We start from the raw sequence: 23,279 nt of genomic DNA on the forward strand, positions 1-23,279 counted from the left end.
GATGGCACCATCCAGTGCACCTGGTCCTTCTTGTACCTATGAGGGAGGGTCTGCTACATGGCGGGTGTCTGGTGGAGTTAGGGGAGACCTCATCTGCCTCTTGGAAAGGCTGGCTGGGCAGCTCACAAGTGCCCACACTTGGTGGAATGTGTGTGTTGGCAGACCACAACCCAAGGAGAGTCTGCATTCTTCAGGTGGCCTCCTTCACCACAACAGTGGCTCTGGCCACACACAGGCCCTTTCAGCTTTGGCCTCAGGGAAGCCAACAGAAGAGATGTGGTAGGTTGTCCCACTTTCTGTACGCCAGCACCCCCAACCCCAGCTTATCCTAATACCCCCAGAGGTATTACCCTTGCAAGGGCTCAGAATCAGAGGACAGGCTGACCTAAAAACCTATTCGTGTGCAGCTTTTCAAAGTAATGAATCAGACAGGGCTTCTGACATGATCATCTGCTGCAGTTCATTTTAGACAGAGATCCAAAAATTATTAAAGGTATATTTTAATAAAGCCAATAGTTATTTTACTTATAGGAGCTTTAAAAGTAAGATACAAAATGTAGAGTTCCAGTTTGGAAGCATTGTAACTAGTCACACGAGCAAGGCAGCCACGCCTGGCCACACAAAGGACACACATACTCACACACGCACACACATGTGTTTGGCGAGACCCCTCTGCCAAGCGCAGCACCTGGAATTACCAGTGTTCAAAGCAAGGCGGTGCTGAGAACACAGCACCCACAAGGAGACTACACAAACAGCTTCACACAGTCTCACAGCCCATGGAGACGCAATTACAAAATGCCTTCCTTAATCGAGAAAAACAGACTGGAAAGTGACAGTTAGCAATGTTGATGTCACCTGCACTGGAGCATAAAGGACTGACCTCTGTCCAGGGTGAGGTCTTTGGGGAGGCACTATTAAAACAAGGGTACTTCAGTATAATAGAACTCGAAACACGGGGTACTGGAGACACATCACTGAAGGAGAGAAGAAAACTATCTTACAAGGAAACAGCCACAGATAACAACAGACGTAGTGCACACACAGTGACAGCCAACACGGACAAGAGCCACCAGGGTCGGTGCAGAGCACGTGCCTGAAAAGTCTATGTACAAAACAGTTCTCTGTAAACATGGTGAGGTGAATGTTCAGAACCCACGGTGAGAGGATCATGACTACAGGCAGCATTGACATCCCCACTCAGCACAAAAGACAACACCCGAGGCCTGGAGACAGCCTGGCACCACAGTACTAAAGGTTCAGATGGCTGGGCTCAGACACCCTAAGGGTCCTCTATAATTAGTGTGTCTACATACATATATATATATATATTCTTTTTGGTATTTTTAAATATAAATTTACTTACATTCATAGAAAAATGAGAACATAACTGTGTTATTACAATCTCTGCTGGAAAAGCTTATATGGAGTTAGAAAGAATAAACCATTTATTAGTAGTTAACATATATTAAAATGGTTTAATGATTTAAGAAAATATAAAAAAATATTAATACTGTCAAACTTTCATACCAGAAAATATTATGGATTTTTCTCAATTAGATTTTTTCAAAGATGAAATATGAAAAATTTAAATAAGTTTTATATAAAGAACTTCTGTAACCTCAATTAATATACAGTGGGATAGGTCTAGTCTATATAGATATATTTATTATTTCTCAATTTAAGCACCATTCAATTCTTCTGGATCCATTCTGGCTGGAAAAATATCCCTAAATCCACAGGATGTTATCTATTTAACAGCACATGTTAACTGAAAATGAGGTGGTTTATTTTTTTCTTTAAAGAAAAACTTTTAAATTAATTCCTATCTACATCTTAATTGGTTTGTCTTGAGCCAGCTCACAATGTTACTGCAATTTCAAGTGTCTCTTTGCAGCCCCCCTGACCACAACCCCACGCTCGGAAACCTTATTGAAGCCTCTGGCCGTGTGTGGAAAGATATGAGGGCAGAAGGTGTAGCTTTATCCCGCACACGGACAGCAGCCAGCAGGCTCCTCTCCACGCACCATCAGGGCTATGATCCTGCTTTTGTAAATCCGGTAAAGGTCACACCCCTTGGGTGCTGCTGAGGGTGGCGAGGGGCTGTCCATCTACAGAAAACCCAGGTGACTGCTTCTCATCACAAATATGCTATCCTTTGCCCAGTTCATAGAAGCTTAAATATAGTGTTGAAAAATCTCCAGCCACTCTATTTGTTATCTTAAAATATTCAATGCATTTGAGGCAGGAGATACTTTAACTAAAAACCTATATGAAAAATAGCTATAAAATACAGTGATTGGTGTGGTCATCACTCAACGTGTTAAGGAGGGAAAGAGAAGGTTTCAGAAGAATGGTCAGTTTTGCTCTCAGCCTTCAGCCCCAACGCCTTCCCAACACACGCAGTGGGGTCTACAAACTTGAGAGCTGTGTTTCTCAAAGTGTGGCCAGTGGCCCACCTACATCAGAATCACCAGAGGTGCTTATTAAACTCGAACATCCCCCAGCATCTCCCTGAGGAGAGTCAGAAAACGCTATCTTCATCTGGCCCTCCAGGTGTCTGATGCCTCCAGAGTTTTGAGAAGCCAGGCCTTAAAGGCTTGGAGCTGCCAACCACCTCCATCCCCAGGGATCCCTGCCTGGGACAGGGGTGCACTGGTCCTCTGGGGGGCTGTTGCCAGCCAGTCAGCCCTGGGCTGGGGCCCCTGGCCCCAAAAGCTCTGGGCGGGTGGGCAGGCGGGCCTGGGGTCAGTACTGGGGCAAGTAGGCTGGTCTGCGCTCAGCCTTCCCAGGGAAGGCCTTGAAGCCCTTGGGGGCTGCCTTGTGTGCTGGTGGGGGCGGGGGCTGCGGCGGGGTCTGCACGTAGGCGAAGGAGGCGGCGGCACTGCAGTCACTGGTGGCAGCCCACACCGGGGACTGCAGCATCTGCATGGTGTCGCTCCACTGGCTGCCGGGGCTGGCGACTGCATAGAGTGGTGCGCTTGGGCCAGGCAGGGTGCTGGGCAGCGGGGAAGGGTGCTGCCAGGGGGCTTTGGGCGGCCACGTTTTGGTTTTGTTATCCTGAGAGACAGAAGAGGGCATTTTAGTGGCATTTCTGGCAACTGATCCTCCTTTCCCACCTCCCCCAGTCTCCAGTCCTTATTCCCACTGAGGAAACGGCGCGAGCCCCAGCCCTCCCCACAGTCCTGGAGCAGCACCGTCCAGCGGAGCGTGCGACCACAGATGTGCTCTGTCCATGCCACCCAGTACGGCAGCTGCTCACCACACATGGACGGTGCAACTAAGGAACTCAATCTTTACATTGAAGTAATTTCAACTTAAGTAGCCACATAGGCTAATGGCCATCATTCTGGACAGCACAGCCCCAGAACTTCCTCTGCACGTGGCTCGAGTCTGCTGAGATGGCTGATCATTTAGACAAAAACCATAGAAGAGAGTTGTTCACCACAAAGAATCCCCCACCCAACTCTTAAAACTTAAGGGTTTGGAACCTTGCCCATGGTATCCATGAAGCCAGCCCTCTGTGGCCAGAGCAGGGCCCACATACCTGGTTCACGTCCTCCACTGCGGTGAGAAGAGGTGGCGAGGGCAGCGCGCTGGTCTCCTGCTCACCACTGCTGTGCTTCCTGAAAGAACCCAGAACTCAGGCCGTGGCTGCCTGCCACCCGGCTTCCCTCCAGGGCACACCTAGCTGCTTGGTATGGGTGTCTCTAGGCACTGGTTCTGGGTGGGGAGGCCTTGGGCCCGCTGTGTGCAGGAGGCAAAGGTGGGTCACCATGGTGTGGTACCCTTCTGGAGGCCGTGACAGGGCTGGGCTGGGGGTGGGGGGCGGCGGGCATGAGGACTGGCATTGCTGCTTCAGCTGCTGAGTCCGCCAGCTCCAGCCTTTTGTTAAGTTAGTCAACAGATACAGACTGACTGTTTACCATGCACTGGAGACAGATGACTTTAAAAAAAAAAAAAAACAGCTGTTACTTTTACCACTAACGTGAAAAAAAATTAAATAGAAGGAAAAAAGCAGATGTAGCAGGCAGCCAGCCAGGTAAATCAGTCTACCAGCGTTCCAGTACGCAGCAGCGGCCTTTGCTGAGGTGGTGACTAGCTGGACCTCTAGTCAGCCTCTCTAATTTCCAGTCTGCATTTCTCAAGGCTCAGTCCCACTCCTGCAGTCCTCCACATCAGGGTCCATGACACCACTGTTTCACACAGACGTTCAGGCCAAAACCCTGCATCTCACCCTTGATTCTTCTCTCTCCCACACCCCACTGCCACTTCCTCTATCATTTTGTTCAGCTTTCTGCTCATCAGAAGCCTCCCTGACTCTCATTTGGAACACAGGAAATCCACCTGTCCCCTGCATTCTCTGCCCTCATACCCTGCTTTATTTTTCTTTATAGAACCTAATCCAAACCAACATACTGGATTTTTGTATCAGCCTTTCTTCAGTAGAGTATCAGTTTCATCAAGAAGAGGACTTTGATTTGTTGCTGCTCTATCACCAGTGCCTGGTACATGACAGGAGCTACTGAATAAAGGAAGGTGTCCCTCCCCCACCCAAATTCATATGTGAAAGCCCCATCTCCCAGTACCTCAGAGTGTGACTGCATTTAGAGATAAGTTGTTTAAACAACTAAGTTAAAATGAAGTCATTAGGGTGGGTTCCAATCCAACAGGACTGCTGTCCTTATAAGAAAAGAAAATCAGGATAGAGAGGTACACAGAGAGAACCATGTAAGACACGGGAAAGAGGGCCAGCTGCAAGGCAAGGAGGCAGGTCTCAGAGGAGAGCAACCTTGCTGACACCTTGATCTCAGGCTTCTGGCCTCCAGAACTAGGAGAAAAATCCCTGCTGTTAAATACTTCTCTAGTCTGTTGTTCTTTGATATGATAGCCCTAGTAAACAAACACAGTGTTTGTGATAATTAAATGAGGAAATGTACGTGAATGCCAAGCCCAGGGCCGGGCATGAGAATGCGCCCCAGCCTGGATCAGCAATCACTGCCAACATCACAGTGGCTCCTCTGTGTATCCTAGTCTGCGTGACGCAGGTGCCCTTCCATCTTCATCTACCTGCTCCCCACTCTTATCCGACAGACCCTGGTCCTATCACACGTGGGCATGACTTCTGACGCCCAGGCGACACTATGTGCTTTCTATTCCTGCTCATGTCCTTTCGACCAGGCAGGCCTCTGCTTCCTCACACCCACAACAGTCTCTCCATTTCTTTCTAAACAAATTCTTCTTTCAGGGTCCGTTTTCATTTTTGTGACTACTTTTGAAAACATAATGCCTTTGGTGGCTCAGATGGTAGAGAATCTGCCTGCAATGCAGGAGAACTGGGTTTGATCCCTGGGGCAGGAAGATCCCCTGGAGAAGGGAATGTCAACCCACTCCAGTATTCTCGCCTGGAGAATTCCATGGACAGAGGAGCCTAAAGAGCTTCAGTCCATGGGAGTTGCAAAGAATTAGACACAACTGACCAACTAACACTTACACTTGAAAACTTTAGCTCCAAATATACTCTGTAACTTTTTTTCAACTTTGAAATACCATTGAGAGGTTATTTTTATCCAGTTCCACCTTTGATGAAGAAACTGAGGGTAAGAGAGGGCCAGGCCCATGTCTGGGGTTGCAAAGCCTGTTGGTGAGTTGATCAGAACTTGGCTGTCCTGGCCCTACTCCTCCCACGGAAAGGCCTGTCCCCTGTAAGATGCAGACCAGCCTCAGCAGACCCAGAGCAGCAGACCCTGCTCTCCGTAATACTCCCTAGCCTGTCATACGGGTGTTTTGGGCTACCATGAGTATGAGACTGTTCTCCCAGTAAAAACTCAGCCCAACTTTATATCACCACCCAAGCTTCAGCAAGACAGTACTGGAAAAGGTCCTCTCCCTCTCTCAATGTGGGTACCTGGAAACAATGGGGCTACTGAGCTTTGTAGAGGACTAAGCTGTGGATCACATCCATGCACCCCTCTGTTCTTTGGTTTAAATATTTCATCATACCTTCTCTGCTTGACAGCAGCAACAAGGTCAGGCCCTGAAAACATGGAGAACAAGCTGTCCCCGTTGGCAGAGGATGTCTCATCACTTGAGCTGGCTGAGTCTCCCTGAGCCCCCGCCCAGCCGCTGTGCAGGCCATCCCTGAAAGCCAAAGAGAGAAACTGGTCCCAGGCGTCAGGCACCAAGCCTGGACCCCAGCTAGACAGCCTGAGGTCAGGCCCACACCCACCCCCACCCCAGCCCTAAGGGAACAGTCTTTTCCCTGCTCTTATCTCACAACCCAATAGTGGTCCCTTGTCTCTCTCCTTCCTTTAAAAATGCCTCAGAAGCTGTGGTGTATATATGCAATTCATGTTTGAGCAAACAAAAAGCTGAGATGGTCTTTAGCTATGTGGAGTTATTAATCAGGGAGCAATAAGAGGTGTTAAAAGAAGAAAATTCACTCCCCCAAAGGTCTTTATGATGAAAATCCACAGTTCTCTCAATACATCAGAATCTTAACTGTACACCTTTGCTTTTTTTTTTTGTAGGCTATAAGGATCACATTCCATAAATGACACAGGTTTCATCACCACGCTCATTTCAGCTAAAGACTGTTGAACATGCAATTATGTCCCAAACACCACCAAATAAGATCTCTGTCCAGGGCAGAAGAGCCTGTCTCAGAAATCATCAATTCATACCAATGGTGTATGTACAGGGACACCACATGCCACTTGGCATCCTAGTCAGTCACGGAACTCTGACCCCTAAGATCTGACCATGTGCCATTCTCACGTGGGGGCCTAGAAATGAATGGCCTGTTAAGAGTATATACCAAGGTCCCCTGCAGAACACCCAGACCCCAAACTCAGCTTCCCGCCCACACACCCAGCACTCACCCTTCTGCAAAGAACTCTGGGAAAGGCCAGGTCCGATGGGCATCATCCATGGGTGGCCAGTGGCCTCGGGGGTTGCCTGGGCGGCGACCATGTTGGACTTGCCGTTTCTGCTGCATTGCTTGGCTCACTCCTGCCACATAGCGTGCAAACTCGGGATCTGAACCCACTGTGTTAAGACAGAGTAATAAACAGGGTTGGGGGCCAAACTGGCCTCTTGTTTCATTCCCTACCATCTGAGGGTGTCCTGTTGACAAACACAGTGATGAGTGGTGAGGGGCTGCCAGGCGTGCGGCCCAGAGTGGGCTGTAGAATTTGCTCAGAAGCCTACTGTGGTGAGATGGGGCTTTCAGCACACAGGTCTAAAGATGGGGAATGGTGTGTGCATAGGGACTGTGAGAAGGGGTTTGCCTAGAGCAGGGCAAGCTGAATGTGCACAAAGAGAATAAAAAGGTCTGCTTTAGCCAATATGAAAGACAAATAATGCTGCTGCTGCTGCTGCTGCTGCTGCTGCTGCTGCTAAGTCGCTTCAGTCGTGTCCGACTCTGTGCGACCCCAGAGACGGCAGCCCACCAGGCTCCCCCGTCCCTGGGATTCTCCAGGCAAGAACACTGGAGTGGGTTGCCATTTCCTTCTCCAATGCATGAAAGTGAAAAGTGAAAGTGAAGTCGCTCAGTCGCGTCCGACTCCTAGCGATCCCATGGACTGCAGCCGACCAGGCTCCTCTATCCATGGGATTTTCCAGGCAAAAATACTGGGCAAATACTAGTTACTTTAAAAATTTCCAATGTCTGGAGCTACATACTTAACAACTAAGAGGATCAGATGATGACTTCAACTAAGAGATAACCTGCAAGTTATCAAAGCATTAGGGTCAGCCAGATAGAGAATACCCGGTCTTCCCCTTTGGGCTCAAGTCTGACCCAATATTCTCCTGGATACTGAAGGCAGACCTGCTAATTCAGCCTGAAGATCATAAGAGTGATAGTGAGTAAGGTGAAATTTAAGTATGAAGAAGTGGATGGAAACATATTGGACAGAACTGAGTAAGGATGTGCAGGCCAGTACCAGTGGAAGAAAAACAGCACAGGAGACATTTAGAGAAAGTCAAACAAAAAGACACAGTAGGAAAATGTCTGTAGGTCACAAACTGAATATGACTCATGAGTGAATACTTTCTAGCTTCAAGGTGGGAAAGATACCAGGGCTCAATCCTTAGAGTGCTCTCTCTGGGAGCCACCATGTGTGCACTGCACGAAGATGGCCACAAGAGGGCGCGCAGGGACTGCGTGCGCCTGTGCAGAGGTGGCACTCAGTTCTAGCTGACCCTGCCTGAAAGGGTGCCTTCTGGAATTCATCCTTCCAGAATGTCCTTATCTTGCAAAAACAGCCACGCAGACCTTATGCTGATGGGGTGGCATCTGCAGGAAGCTACATGAAGGACTTGAAGTTAAGAAAGGGATATACAGAAGGAAAAGCTAGTAGGATTCCTAGGTTAACGACATACAGGCTGTTTGGGCCCCAGTAGAGATTAAAGATGATGAAGTTATGCCAAACACCATTAATACTCTGGATTTAATTATAGGACTGTCAAAAAATGTACACACTGTTTCTCAGCGATTGAAAAAATGTACCACAGCAGCCCCCACTGGTGGTGGCCAGAGGAGCTTGCTCTTCCATAGCAGCATGGAACCATTAGACCTTCCCCAAGGTAGGGGCCCCACATCCACCCACACAAGGGGAGCAAGAACAAAAGAGCACACGCAGCAGTATGAAGAATTCTGAGAAGACATAAAAAAAAATTTCTTTCCTTTAATTTTAGATAATGCTGGGTTCACTTGGTCGGAAATCTCTTGTGGCGGTTATTTTTCACTTCCATTTGCTAAATTAGAGTAAAAAATAATCAATTTGTATATATTTATCTTGTATCTTGTATGCAGCATGTGGGGTCTAGTTCCCTGACCAGGGATCAAACCTGCAACCCTTGCATTGGGAGCTCAGAGTCTTAGCCACTGGATCACCAGGGAAGAAGTCCCAAGAGATGTGCTTTTTTAAACTCTTTTCTAACGCATATTATACCACTTATTTCCTTTGTTTTTGTCTTGCTACATTTGCCAGAAAGTTCAAGACAAAGTCACATGGTATTGGTAGTATCATTTGCCACACTGTTTGGGTCTTGATTTAACTGGAATGACTTTGTTTCACTGTACAAAGTGTTACTTGTTACTGGCTACTGGTAGATAATCTTTTCCATATTCAAGACATTTCCTTCTATTCATGTTTTGAGTTTACTTAAGAACTGCTGGTGTCTTTTACCAAATGTCTTGATGGCATCTTCTGCTGTATGAATTTTTCTCATTTACTGGGTGAAATAACAGATTATTGTACAGGAGCTGAGTTCCTTAGACTGAACTATCTTATACTACTGAAGTGAACCAGATATAACTCCTTTGATATACTGCTACATATTCTTGCATCTATCTACATTCATAAAAAGTTACATTTTTACAGTAAAATCATGTTGGCTTCATAACTCCCTTTCCAATCTCTTTTCCTGGAATAGACTGGGTAGGTTTTCCACTACTTGGTGCAATTCTGATCACATATGTTTTGTTAGAAAAGATTCTCTTTTCCATTCAGTTTTCTAGTATGGTATCATCACATCATATGTGATAATGTCTTAAAGTAGTTTTTTTTTTTTTTAATGGTTTATTTATTTATTTGGTCTTTGTTGCCGTGCAGGTTTTTCTCTAGTTGTGACAAGTGAGGGCTACCCTCTAGCCGTGATGCACAGTTTCTCATTTCGGTGGCTTCTCTTGATGCAGAGCACGGGTTCTACAGTGCACAGGCTCAGTAGTTGAGGCTCCCAGGCTCTGGAGCACAGGCTCAGTAGTTGTGGCACACAGGCTTAGTTGCTCCGTGGCACATGGGATCTTCTCAGATCAGGGATTGAACCTGTGTCGCCTGCACTGGCAGGTGGATTCTTTACCACTGAACCACCAGGGAAACCCTTAAAGTTCTTTTAATCTCTCCTATGCTGCTGCTAAGTCACTTCAGTCGTGTCCGACTCTGTGCGACCCCATAGACAGCAGCCCACCAGGCTCCCCCATCCCTGGGATTCTCCAGGCAAGAACACTGGAGTGGGCTGCCATTTCCTTCTCCAATGCAGGAAAGTGAAAAGTGAAAGTGAAGTCGCTCAGTCGTGTCTGACTCCTAGCGACCCCAAGGACTGCAGCCTACCAGGCTCCTCCGTCCATGGGATTTACCAGGCAAGGGTACTGGAGTGGGGTGCTACTGCCTTCTCCGAATCTCTCCTCTATCTGTAGCTACCTTTCTCTTTCCTAATCTTGTTTTTCTTTGCTCTGCCTTAATCAGGATTACAATAAATTGGCTTCTCTATTTTACTGGTTTTCTAAAGACCCGTCTTTTAGATTTATAAGGTTTACTATATTTTTCTTTCAAATTTATTTAGCTTTAGCTTTTATCCTTTTTTGAAATTGAAATATAGCTAATTTACAATATCATTTTAGTTTCAGGTGTAGAACAACTTTTATATGTAACTCCTCCTCCTAGTTTATTTTTGTTTTGTTTCTAAATTCTTTTTCTAATTTCCTGAGATAACTCTGGGGAACTTTCACACTGTGTAGGCCAGGAAAAGCCAAATTCTATGAAGGTAGGAGGGTGCTTTACCACCTTTCATGGCTTCTAGACTTTAAGCAAAAGAGAATCACAGAACAGAATATGTAATTAGGAAAAAAGAAGCCCACGAAGGGCCATTTTGGCTGCCCTGAATGGGAGGGCTCAGATTGGAGCCCTCTTGACTAATGGGACTTTGAGTCATTCGGCTTCTCTTAGCCTCAATTCTGTCGTCTACAAAATAAGAAAATAGTTCCACTTACCTTCTCAGACTCATTCTAACTACTGCTTCCTCCCTTTGCTGGAGCTGCCCCATACTTGCCATCAGACAGTGAGAAAGGGTCTTTAAAGGGGATTAAGTCACTGCCTCCCACACGGAAGGCCATGACAGGCCCTATAAAGTCCTTGGTGATACTATTTAAGTTAAAACCCCAAGGTGGGGAGGGGGCTCACATACCTGCAGGATCAAAAGGCAGAATCTCTCCCAACATCCCAAAGACTCCATCGCTTTGGTCACGGTTTGGCCAGGTGTTATTTCTAGGTCCCTGTGCTTTTTGTCCCAAAACCTCCGACATCACATCATCCAAACAGCTGCTCACCAGACCCAAGCTGTACAAGTCAGAACTGAGATCAGATATGCCAGGCCACTGGCCAAGGGGAGACAGACCAGCTCCGACAGGTTGCGCTGGCTGCTGGGATGAGCCGGGTACCCATTTCCCAGGGGCCCGGGGCTGGGGCGGGGGCTGCTGTGGTCCGACAGGTTGCAGCAGGTGTTGGTAGTACTGGACCTGGGGCTGCTGTTGCTTTGGGGACTGCTGCTGAGGTGCCAGGCCCGGCTGGGGTGTCAGAGGTGTGTGCGCCCCAGCCTGGGGTGGCCGCGATGGTGGGGGCACTGGCAGTGACGGCTGCTGTGGCTGCATGGCTCCTGCCTTCTGCTCAGTCACCATGGCTGTGGCAGCAGAGTTACGCCGTGTCACCAGCGGGGAGCCCTGGTGTGACTGGCCCATGTTAAAGCCCGAGAGAAAATCGATCACCTCCTGCATTTCCTGATCGGTTGGCAAATTCATACCCTTCTCGTCCTTGCCATCATCCCCTTGCAGGAAGTTGTCACGCCTCTCCAGGAGAAAACCATTGGCCATGTGATTACTGGAATTCTGAGCTGACTGTGAAGGGTCTGCAGTCCTAGGGAAATTGCCAATGTTCAAAATGCTTTGTAGCCTTGAATCCATATTAGTGGGCATTTTGGCCTTCTCTTCTGAACACCCGGCTATGAAGATGTTTTTGGAAGGGGTATTTGGAATGGAATAACTCGTGTTGCTGCTCGAGCTGGGACACGAAGCTTTCTTGGTGAACCGGGAGGTCAGCTTGGAGAATGTCTTTTGCAGGCCACCTGAAGACTTGTTCCCATTCCCAGAAGGCAAGTCAGCCTGATTTCCAAAATCACAGATCTCCCTCTGAAGCTGGATCTGTATGCAGGGTAAAGCTTGTTCCCTATTGAAAGAGAAATTAAAAATAAAAAAAAAGAAAAGTATACAAATTGGACAATAAAATGGGATTGCTTTGGTGTTCAAGAAAGACTTTAAGAATAAAAAGACCTCTTTGTTTGGAATTGGGTTCATTTATTTCATAAACACCCAAAAGTTTTAAGAGTACGTAATTTAAGCACTATCTATATTTATTATAAAACATCTACCATATCCAACTGAGCAACTAACACTTTCACTTTCACCATGTCTAACACAGGGCCATGAAAACTACATTAGGATTCTGGCATGAGGATTTTTGAGTGAAATCCTCTGACTGCAACGCAGGAGAGCAAAGCACACCTCATCTAGCGTGGGAGATGCATTTGGCAGAGGTCGGCTGTGTGCCTGGATGACAGGGGAGCCTGGCAGATCCAGCAGAGGGTCAAGAGACTAATCCACACAGCAGAGAGGGGTGAGTGGGCAGGTCCCAGGGACACTAGGCAGCCCAGCTTGTCTCTGAAGGTAATTCACAGACAGTGCCAAGAACAGAGGGTTGTTACTTCCAAAGTTTCCTGCATACTTTTTTCCAGTACTGAAAGAAAGTCCTAGAGATGGAAAGGGCATGGGATGGGAGCTGGGCAGGTGATGGCTGCAGTGACCCTGGTTAAGTCACCTTGCTGTTCTGCACCTCTGTGTGCTCAGGAATGAAGACATGCAGAGGGCCTGTGGCTAAATGTTCAAGGTCTCTACCAGTTCTAAAGTTTATTCACAAATAGATAATCTTGCAACTGTCAGTACTTTCAGATATAAATAAATTTCATGCAAGATGTAAGTAAATTTTCTAAACACCTTTCTGCTCTGAGTTCATAGGGAGAATGTGAGCTTGGTTAAAATGCTCTTGATGGACTTAACTCTGAAATGATACAACAAATGAAGGCAAAAGTGTTCACAAACTGGGGAGTCTGGGTAAATAAAGGGCAATTCTCTGTTCTCTTCCTGCAACTTTTATATAAGTTTGAAAGTATTCCCAAATAACAAGTTGCCCCAAAGTTCCCCTTCATGCCTTATTTACTCACATACTATGAGTGACATGAGCTCACATGACCCTGTAAGTGGTCACACTGCTCCTCGGCAGGGACACCCACCTCCCTGCCCTCCAGCGGGTGAGGTCCAGCACCGCAGTGTAGAGCACGTCCACCAGGCCCAGCGTCTTCTCGGGATCTAGGCTTCTCTGCAGCAGGGACATGGTAGCCGGGTCTTCTTTCAGGCACCTAGGCACCAAACAAGTTGCGTGAGTCTAGGCTGCCCTTCTCCACAACAGGGTTCCAATTTTCAAGCAGGCCTTATACAAAAGGTCACAACTTTTGGCACCAAAGAAAAATTTAGTAATCATAAGAATATTTAGAGGATGACAGGGCTAACACTGGGACTTGATGCTCTGCAATAGGAGGGGGAAGAAATACAACAGGGCCTGGCGTCTCGGCAGATTTCTAACTGTCTAGAATCTGTTTAGCAGGAAGAGAAGAGTTCAGTGCGGGGGCTGCCTTCCAGGTGTCCTAACGCCCTTTCACTGTCCCACACCAGCTTCAGCCCTGACTTTCCTCCACACAGCAAGAGAGTGAGCCTCCTCTAGCACAAATCTGAACACACCACTCCCCTGTGCAAAACCCTCCAGTGGCATCCTATTGTGGCTGAAATAAAATGCAAACCCCTCAGCTCAGCCCTCCAGACTCTGTGACCTGGGCCTCCTGCCTCTCTGGACACAGTCCTCTTCACTGTTTCCTCTATTTACAGTGTCCCAACTACGAGGCTTCTCATACGCCCTGAGTATGTTGGATCTGCTCACATCTCAGGATCTCTCATGCTGTTGCCTTTGCCTCAACTGCTCCCCTTTGAGAGCTGCCTTCCCGCTGGCATTCAGGTCCCCACTGCCCACCCCGGGCACCTCCACCAAGAGGCGTTTTCTGAGAGGGAGAACCAGGAAGATGCTGTCTGTTACCGAGTGTTCCGGGGGCTAAATAGTAGGCTAAATAACACTTCAGCTAAATAACACTTGCCAAAGCCATCCTAAGGAGGCAGCAGCACTCCCCAATGTGACTTTGGCTTGAGAAGAAATATATGTGAGGGTGTGAGCTGGCCAGTTTCAGAAACCCTGGAGAAAGCAAGCAACAAGGCAAGCTCTGCCAGCACCCGACGAGACCCTGGGCTCCTAGGAGAGAATCCTGGCCAGTGGACCTGGCTGAGGTCCACGCACCAGATTCTCTCAGCCTGGAATCGCTGATCACCAGGACATACTTGCTCTATGTTCTCAAGCCAACTTCTGCTTGTGATCTGGCTGGTCACATGTCTGCCCACTAAGCGAGCATTTTCTGGTCATGCAGAAAGCAGTACTATGGTTTCTGGTGATACTAATAATTTCTTTCTAAAAATCAACAGAATGGTATTTTTATGTTATTCATCAGTCTTGAGAACTCATCAGTAAAATCCCCTGAAGAAACTAAACCTATTCTTTTTGACAAATTACCCTGATTGGCTTAAAACCTTCTACCTGTTCTTAGATAAAACCCTAGTCCCCCAGGGACCCTGCAAGTCCTGGCTTCCACGACTCCTGTCTTCACCCCCACCCAGCATACCTCCAGTCACACCAGTGCACTCCTCAGGTCTCTGCATTTGCTGTTCCTTCTGCCTGCGATGCTTTCCCCATCTGCTCTCTGCGTGGCAGGCTCCTCTCAAATGTCACATCCTTAAAGAGACCCTTCATGACTGACCTCCTCATCCAAAATAGCTTCCTCTTGCCATCTCTACCTGTTATTCTCTAACAGATGATGTCACTCTACTCTTATTCCCCTTGTACACTTGCCAGTGCTTGAACTTAACTCCTACACTTATTAACAGTCCCCTCCCCAACCCCCACGCCATTACAAAGCCAGCTCTGTTAAGGGCAGGGACCCTGTCTGTCTTGCTTCTGATTTAATTCCCAGAGCCTAGAATAGTGTCTGTCACATATTAGGTACTCAGTAAATATTTGATGAAAGAAAGAATGGGTAACAGCTTAAATATGACAATTTAAAAATCTAAGTAAGATACTACTTTTGGGGGGAAAAAAGAATCTAGATACTTCATTATGCTAAAAGCAAAGCAAATAATAAATTCTTGACTAGTTTTGCTAATAATTTCATTTTCTCTAAGTTGGAATAAAGCAATTACTTCTTTTTGAGTTCTTCTCAACAAGCACATATTTCGTAACTTGAAACAAAAACATGAAAACTGTGCCATTTTTACCAAAAGTAGCCAGCAGAGGGAGCAGTTTGTGAGGTCTTTCAAGGACGGGCAATGAATTACAAAGGAAATCAATCATAAAGGGAGAGTTCTGGAAGTAAACTGCAGTGTTAACCATTTTAGTACTAGCTGTTTATATCCACCCAATTATCCAAGAGTTGGAAATGTTTTCTTTAAAATGAGAATCCTAGTTAAGTTTAATATTTTTCAATAAGAACCTGAATTAGAAAACAATTTCAGGAACACAAAACTCTTACAAAAATGTGAGCTTTTAATCCTCTGCTTGGGGAATTCCTTGCCAGTTCAGTGGTTAGGACTCCACACTCTCACTACTGCGGGCCCAAGTTCAATCCCTGGTTAGGGAGCTACGATCCTGCAAGCTGAGTCCAGAAAAAAAAATCTACTGTTTGATAGGAATGAAGACCTGAATATAAATTAACTAATAATCAAATTTAGAAATCTGTGGAGAAACTCACAAAGGGAGATTCTGGGACATGACGTAAATCACCAACCATTTAGATGGTGAAGAATCTGTCTGCGATGCAGGAGACCGGGTTTGATACCTGGGTCAGGAAGATCCCCTGGAGAAGGGAATGGCAACCCACTCCAATATTCTTGCCTGAAAAATTCTATGGACAGAGGAGCCTGCTGGGCTCCTGGGGTCACAAACAGTTGGAAATGACTGAGTGACTTAACACTTTTGCTTTCACACTTGATATATTAACAAATTCTAAAACTTTAAGCAGAATCTCCACTGGACCCCCTTCACATTTCAAGAAGAAATGGTTTAAATAGAATTCAAATGCATTACCCAAATACCACGTTAGTCCACACGGGCCCAAATAGTGTCACTATTCCTTACTATCTCTTCCTACCTAATTACTTCGAACATTTTCTATATAGTTAAATATTCATTCTGCCCATGATTTTAATAGCAAAAGTCTTCCAATATATGTTTAATTTTTCCTATTTACTAATAAAACTGTACTGAATCTGTAGGCACATCACAAGGATAAATCCCTAGATGTGGAACTGCTGAGGTCACAGCCCTTATTTTAGGCTTCTGACAAATGAAACTGCCCTCCAGAAAGGCTGTGTGATTTATTCAACAACATCTGTGCCGGTTTTTGTACAGTCTGGACCAAACCTAGTACTGTTATTCTAAAACAATTTAATAACATGATGGGCAAAATGACATTGTATTTTCCGCTTTGCCTTCCTTTCTTTGTTAGGTGAGGTTATACATGTTCTTCACCTCTTCGTTGACCATGTCTCCTCTGATTTACCTGTCTATGTGCTTTGCCCATTTCTTACTGATTTGTAGGGGCTTTTGTTAGAATAAATTAAGAATACTTCATTATAAGTTTATAAATATAAGCAAATAATTAAAAATGAAATAGCTCAGTCTGCCTTCTGATTTTCAATGACACTGGGTATGTATTGACATGACCTCTAGGTCAGCAGGGTTGTTGCTGGAACAAAGGAGAAGAAATTCTATGTTTTATACTCAGCTTCAGAGAAATGCTGGGTGACTTAGAGAAAATGATATACTCTGTTCAAAAGCTGTGGACTCAGTAACAAATTTGTCACAAGCAATGCAATCTTTTCAAAGATGTGCAAACATCAATCAAAGCTTAGGCCTGTGTTAGTGTAAGAGTTCTGTTACCATGTGGATGGGACTTGAACCACAATTCTGGAGCCTTCTAAACTGATTTGGGGGGCATAGGCTTCTTTATTTTCAATCTGTGCTGTGTCAACTACCACCTAAGAGAGAAACAAAAACAACAATCAGCTTTCAAAGAGAAAAATGGATCATAAACAAATCAAATGCATGAGCCTATCAATGCTGAGTGACTCTGGTAAGAACTATTCTGGTAAGACAGCAAACTATCTGGCAACACAGAAACACACAGGCCAGTCAGGATCCCATGGAGACAACAGCAAGTAATAAAGATGACTGAAAACAGTAATACTTCAAAAAAAGAGAAACTGCATTCTAGGTGCAGGATGTACTGAACTTCACAATCATTTTTAGTACTTCTTCCAAGCTGTAAATACATTAATTAGGAATTACTTTGTTTCCTTCATCTAAGTATTTTTTCACTTGATGCACTTGAAAGAAGTAAAAATGTCATTAAAAATCAAACCAATGCTTTTAGAGCAGCCTACGTGTAATGACCAAATATGAGCCAGAAGATGGTGAGGCTTTTTGTTAAGGCCATTTTATCCTCAACCATCAATAAGAACAGAATTACTTCAGGAAAAATGCAGAACCAGTCCTTTCTCAGTGATTTTCTCTCGTTTTGTTTTTGGTCACACTGTGCACTTGTGGGGCCTCAGTTCCCCAACCAGGGACTGAATCCGGGCCACAGCTACGAAAGCATGGAGTATTAACCACTAGACCACCAGGGAACTCCCTCGAAGAGAGTTGTGTCTTTCTTCAGCTTTTTGTTTTTCGTTTTTTTGGCTGTGCCATGCGGCATGTGGGATCTTAGTTTCCTGACCAGGGATTGAACCCGTGGCCCCTGGATTGGAAGTGCAGTTTCAACCACTGGACTACCAGGGAAGTCCTGAGGAGAGTCTTTAATATTACACAGATGATATAGTATCCTTTGTAATTCAAAGGGTGTAACAAAGTGATGAATATATTTTCAAATAACTAAAAGAAATTTAAGAAAATAATCATAAAACACTTTAAAAACAAATCTGTAATATTTTAGGAAGGGCAAAGCTGTGCAGAGTTGCTTAGTAGGATTCCAAATTCAGCATCTAATGGAGCCGATTTCCACAGCTGTAAGTTCCCACAGCTGGTCTGCAGCCTTCTTTAGGAAAGACTTCCTGTCCAAGTAATAGCCATTGTTGGAACAAGCAGGTGTTTCCTCTCTCCTCCCATCCCCAGAACAATAATCTGAAGTTTTTCATCAGTCACACACAAAGGTGCCCTGGGATCAAGGAGCAGAGAACTAGGAAGAAGTTTTTGCTCTCTGAATAACATAGAACATTTTTTTTTAACTGATGTTTTCTCAAAACCGCCTTTGGGTCTTCCTGCCTTATTTTACATTCTCCTTTCTAGAGAACTTATTGACATGGTTCCCCTGCTGCTGCTGCTGCTTAAAATGGTCTTTGGGAATATGGATCAATCTACTCAAAGCAGTGGGCTCCAGGGGTCTCCAGTTGACTCTTTTTCTCAGGAGTTCCTATACTATGGAACAGATTTTAAGGGAAATGTAACTCAACACTGTGGACAGGCCCCACCTGGCCCTCTACAAAGCAAGTACTACCCTGAGCTGGGCCACTGGAGCGCTCACCCACACCAAACAGAAGGACTGCATCCTCCCAACAGTTCCTTTTATGAATAAAGTAGGAATCAGAGTAGAAACAGTTCTTTAATTATCTTGATCTCTAATTAGCTTCCTTTAATCTCTAAAATGCTATGCATGTGTGCTAAGTTGCTTTAGTCGTGTCAGACTCTGTGTGACCTGCTGGGCTGTAGCCTGCCAGGCTCCTCTGTCCATGGGATTCTCCAGGCAAGATTACTGGAGTGGGTTGCCATGTCTTCCTCCAAGGGTCAGGAAGATCCCCTGGAGGAGGACCTATAACACTTCAGAAAGCAATCTTTCATGCTAGAACATAGGATGAATACATAAGGTTCACAGATCAAAGGCGCCTGACAACAACCTAGATGTTGTTACATCCCTGGTGGTCCAGTGGCTAAGACTCCACAATCCCAATACAGGGGGCCCGGGTCTGAGCTCTGGTCAGGGAACTAGATCCTACATGCAGCAACTAAAGATCCTGAGTGTCACAAAAGAGCCGGTGCAACCAAATAAATAGTGAAAAAAAAAACAAAAATTAAAGACACCTAGATGTTGATTTCCTAACCCACCCAAATGTGGCAAAAGTTATTCTTCTCACCAAAGGTGAAGAGATCAAACTTAGTTTGGAGTTGCTGTTGTTATTTTTATTGTATAAAAGGAGATATACAGAGAGCTGGGATACAAAGTGACTGGATGGGGCAATACTTATATCATCGGAGGAGGTGATGTTTGAGCTGATGTAAGGAAAATGAGAAAGAGAGTCACATGAAGATCTGAGAGGAGTATTCTCAGGGAAAAGGAACATCGAGGGCAAAACCTGAGACAGGAAGAAGGCTGCTGTGTTTGAGCAACAGAAAGACACCCACTGTAGCCCTGGAGAGTCAGGCCAGGTGAAAGGGCCTACCAAATCATCACTAATGTAATGGTTTCCTTAAAATCTGGAAAGCCTGAGACACCATTTTGCAACTAGGTCCCCTGCAAATACATAACATCAATCTAGTAAAGGACAAAAAAAGACCTTTTAATGATGCTCTTCCTTTCCCATCTTGTCTAAACTCTGCAGCAACCAAAGGGCTGTTTATATTATCCAATGTTTTCACACATGAGCCCACACCACATGCTCACGTGCTTAAAATGTCTTCCTCTACTCTCCCCTGTCCTTCACAAGTGTTCACTCACCAGTCCAGCTTGGCCAAACAGCAGCTGCACGGCAGTCTTGCAGGCACCCCGCCACGTGGATGGGCACACCTGGTTCAGGACTTCAGTCACAGGAAAGTCGTCCCTGGGTGTCATTCCATTATAGCAGCCTGCCTCCTTGATCAGCTGTAACATCGTATGCTACAGATTGATAAAAAGAGAGTTCACACCTCAAAATAAAGCCATACAAGGTTCCAAAATTTACAGAAATGCATTTATAGGTACAAAATAGCCCTCAAGAGAAGAGAATTTTATTTTCTCCCAAGTCACTTCATTTTTGATTTCTTAAGTAATTCTCATCAATTACCTTCAAAGATTTTCTCAAACCTGTGACTGGCTAGATATGGATACATGTGCATTAATACACATGTGATTTCTATTCTAGCACAAAACACAGCATTATTTAGCAATCTACTGATGCAAATTGGATAAGGAATTCTGAAGTTCTGAATCCCTCTGAATAAGGAAGGAAAGGAAATCATCTGATACAAGTAAATACCAGAAAACTTCATTCCTATTCTGGATGAAAAAGTGGTCAGCATAAGCTCCAATTCCAGTCTGCAACTTTCTAGCTGTGCAGCCTTGGGCTCCCGTTCCTCTGACAAGTGGGGAAAAGGGCTGTGCCTACCTCATGGGTGAGCATTAACTGAGAGGATACATGGGAAACATTTAACACATGCCTGGCACATAGGACGCTCCACAAACGGTCCTAATTACTTGAGTACTAGAGCAAGATTTCTCCTCTTATTTATTTCACTGAAACATTAACCATAAGAGCCTCCTAGGTTCTGATAGTAACACAGGACAAGGGGGCCTCAGCTAGAGGATTAAGTGATGTGACCCTTGAGAAGAGGACTTAAAGTAGAGAAAGACCTGACGAATAAGTGTGGGGGTGAGGCTGGGGCTGTGAGACAGCCAGGAAGTGAGAGCCCGTCCCAAGAGCATAACCATAAACAACATTTTTATAGTGTACTTTCAAAACCTTTTATTTTATACACTTTGAACAAAATCATAAATGAAATTAACTTGGCGAAAGTCTCTTTACAAAAGTTACCCTAGGAGCTTCTGGGCTGGAGAACACAGGGAGGTGCTGGGACTGTGCTGCCTGGAGAGAACAGGAAGCCACCAAGTCCCTTCCCCAGGCCTTGCCCCAGGCGCCTCTTCCATCTGGCTATTCCTGCGTTACATTCTCTCACAACAAACCGATGATCCAGAACTCTCCCAACAAGCTGGACTTCACAGCAACAGTGTACTCTGATCAAGGTACCATAAGGAGAGTCCACAGTGGCAGATACAGGACATGCCTGAAGAAGTTCATGTATGGCCCTGTGACTATAAAATAGTCACAGCCACTCTCTTAAATGCCAAAGTTTCCTTGAACCCCTTCCACACACTTCCTGGATTCCCCCAGCCTCTCTTCTGGCTCCAGAGACCATCTGTCTGTGAGGACCCAGGCCTGATCCCACTTCAGAGCTCTAGACCCATACATCCAATTGCCTGCTGGATGGCTCCACTTGGACATTCCAAAAGCAATCTTAAAATCATGTACAAAAATGTATTTTTGACAACTATCGCCAAGCCTTAATAAGCAGCACCAAAACTGCTGTCCAAGCCAGAAACTTGGGCCTCATCTCCCTTCCCCTCCCTCTCATAGCCAGTTAATCATGGAGTCCTGCTTATTACAACCTCTAGGTTGCTCCTGCGGAGAAGGCGATGGCATCCCACTCCAGTACTCTTGCCTGGAAAATCCCATGGATGGAGGAGCCTGGTAAGCTGCAGTCCATGGGGTCGCTAGGAGTCGGACACAACTGAGCACCTTCACTTTCACTTTTCACTTTCATGCGTTGGAGAAGAAAATGGCAACCCACTCCAGTGTTCTTGCCTAGAGAATTCCAGGGACGGGGAGCCTGGTGGGCTGCCGTCTCTAGGGTCGCACAGAGTCGGACATGACTGAAGCGACTTAGCAGCAGCAGCAGGTTGCTCCTGAATCCTTCCACTTGCCTCCCATCATCACCAGATGGGGCCATGGCCAAAAGCCTTCAGTGCTGCTCTCCCTCCAGCCAAAAGTCTATCCTGAGGCCAGGGAGATCTTTCAGAAATGCCAACCTAATCACGTGACCTACCAGGGTGGGGCACCAGCCTCAAATTGGGGGCTTTCCATCTTCCTGGGCTGCTTCTCCAGCCTTGGTCAGTGCCATGTCTCCCCTTGTTCTAGACTCTCAGGTCTGACTACACGTTAGAATCACCTGGACAACTTTAACAAACTAGAAGAGCCCAGCCCTCATTTCAGGACAATTAAATCCAAATCCTACTAGGGACTGTACTGGATAGCCAGAGGACACCCCGCTTCAGCTCTAAGGAAGGCCTTCAGCTCTTGGAACGGCTCTCACTTCCTGGCTGTCTCACAGCCCCAGCCTCACTCCCACACTTATTCTTCAGGTCTTTCAGTAAGTCCTCTTCTCAAGGGTCACATCACTAATCCTCTAGCTGAGGCCCCCTCGTGCTGGGTTACTATCACAACCTAGGGGGCTGTCAAACCTCCTAGCCTGGTACTAACGGCTGCTCAATAAAGACCTATCAAATGTGTGTGTGGAGGAACGTCACTCTAGTCTGCTTTTAGACAACAGTTTACTGAGGAAGGTCAATGCCTCATGTCTTCACTTCAGTTTTGCTTTTTAATCCAGATTCTTTACAAGCCGTTAGGTGTCCTTAAGAACTCTATTTTCAAGTTCACACCCGGGTTGGAGGAACCCCATGGGAAGCTACCGTCTTGAGTTTCAGGTTGTCGGCGGCTGACTCGTTGAAGGAGACCCCCTTCAGGAAGCTTGATCCTATCTGCACGGGCACAGTGGGGAGCTCACACTGCATGGGCTGCGGCGGGGTCTGCCTCCGCCCCGTCTGCTGCGCCTCTGCCTCGCTGCAGCAGCCCTGGAAAATGGTCGGAGAGGACAAGAGAGATGACCCACGGCTCAGCTCTTGAGACGACGGGCTCATGTGGACGGCGTGACTGCCACACCACAGCTCACCGGAGCCACCAGACAGAGTAACATACCTGCAAACTGGCTTCTATCGCCTTTGGATTCAGGTGGAAACCAGCTTTCATTGCGTATTCACAGTGACCTAAGCTTTCCAGAGCTATTTTATATGCCTGCAAAGAAAGTGTTTTTAGGAATCAAGATTACATAGTAGATTCTAAACTGACAAAGTCCAGTGAAAATAGAAATTGTAAATTTCTATAATTATTAAAAGACATGAGGCCAACTACTATCCTATTACTCTTTCCAACTGGTTCAACATCAAAACTTTAACTCCTGCCCTTGTTTTCATTCCTCAGATATTAATGTGCTAGTTTTGAAAAACATACTTGCAGAGCACTGTCAATTTTTATGTTCAGTTCTTTCAGCTGGTGCTCGGGAATTGCTGCACTTTGAGAACAGAAGAGCTGCTGAACTTCAATTCCTGCCAGGCGGCCATCACAGCCTCTTTCTCTCAGTCTAGATGTTGCC

General features: G+C 45.9%; 1 protein-coding gene across 3 annotated transcripts in view; it reads right to left on the reverse strand.

Moving 5' to 3' along the window:
- Positions 1-482: 482 nt before the first annotated feature.
- Positions 483-23,279, reverse strand: part of GARRE1 (granule associated Rac and RHOG effector 1) — an 85,109-nt gene continuing 62,312 nt past the window's right edge. For all 3 annotated transcript variants that reach the window (XM_070387977.1, XM_070387976.1, XM_070387978.1), the window contains exons 4-14: positions 23,138-23,278; positions 22,826-22,921; positions 22,540-22,701; positions 19,756-19,914; positions 16,926-17,023; positions 13,126-13,251; positions 10,972-12,005; positions 6,882-7,047; positions 6,004-6,141; positions 3,548-3,626; positions 483-3,060 (exon numbers count right to left, since the gene is read on the reverse strand). In XM_070387977.1, coding sequence (XP_070244078.1) covers positions 2,749-3,060; positions 3,548-3,626; positions 6,004-6,141; positions 6,882-7,047; positions 10,972-12,005; positions 13,126-13,251; positions 16,926-17,023; positions 19,756-19,914; positions 22,540-22,701; positions 22,826-22,921; positions 23,138-23,278 — 2,511 coding nt within the window. In that variant the 3' untranslated portion in view covers positions 483-2,748. The remainder of the gene's footprint in view (positions 3,061-3,547; positions 3,627-6,003; positions 6,142-6,881; positions 7,048-10,971; positions 12,006-13,125; positions 13,252-16,925; positions 17,024-19,755; positions 19,915-22,539; positions 22,702-22,825; positions 22,922-23,137; position 23,279) is intronic.

This window comes from Bos mutus, chromosome 18, assembly GCF_027580195.1.
Source record: "Bos mutus isolate GX-2022 chromosome 18, NWIPB_WYAK_1.1, whole genome shotgun sequence".
In the NCBI taxonomy this organism is placed as follows: Eukaryota; Metazoa; Chordata; class Mammalia; order Artiodactyla; family Bovidae; genus Bos; species Bos mutus.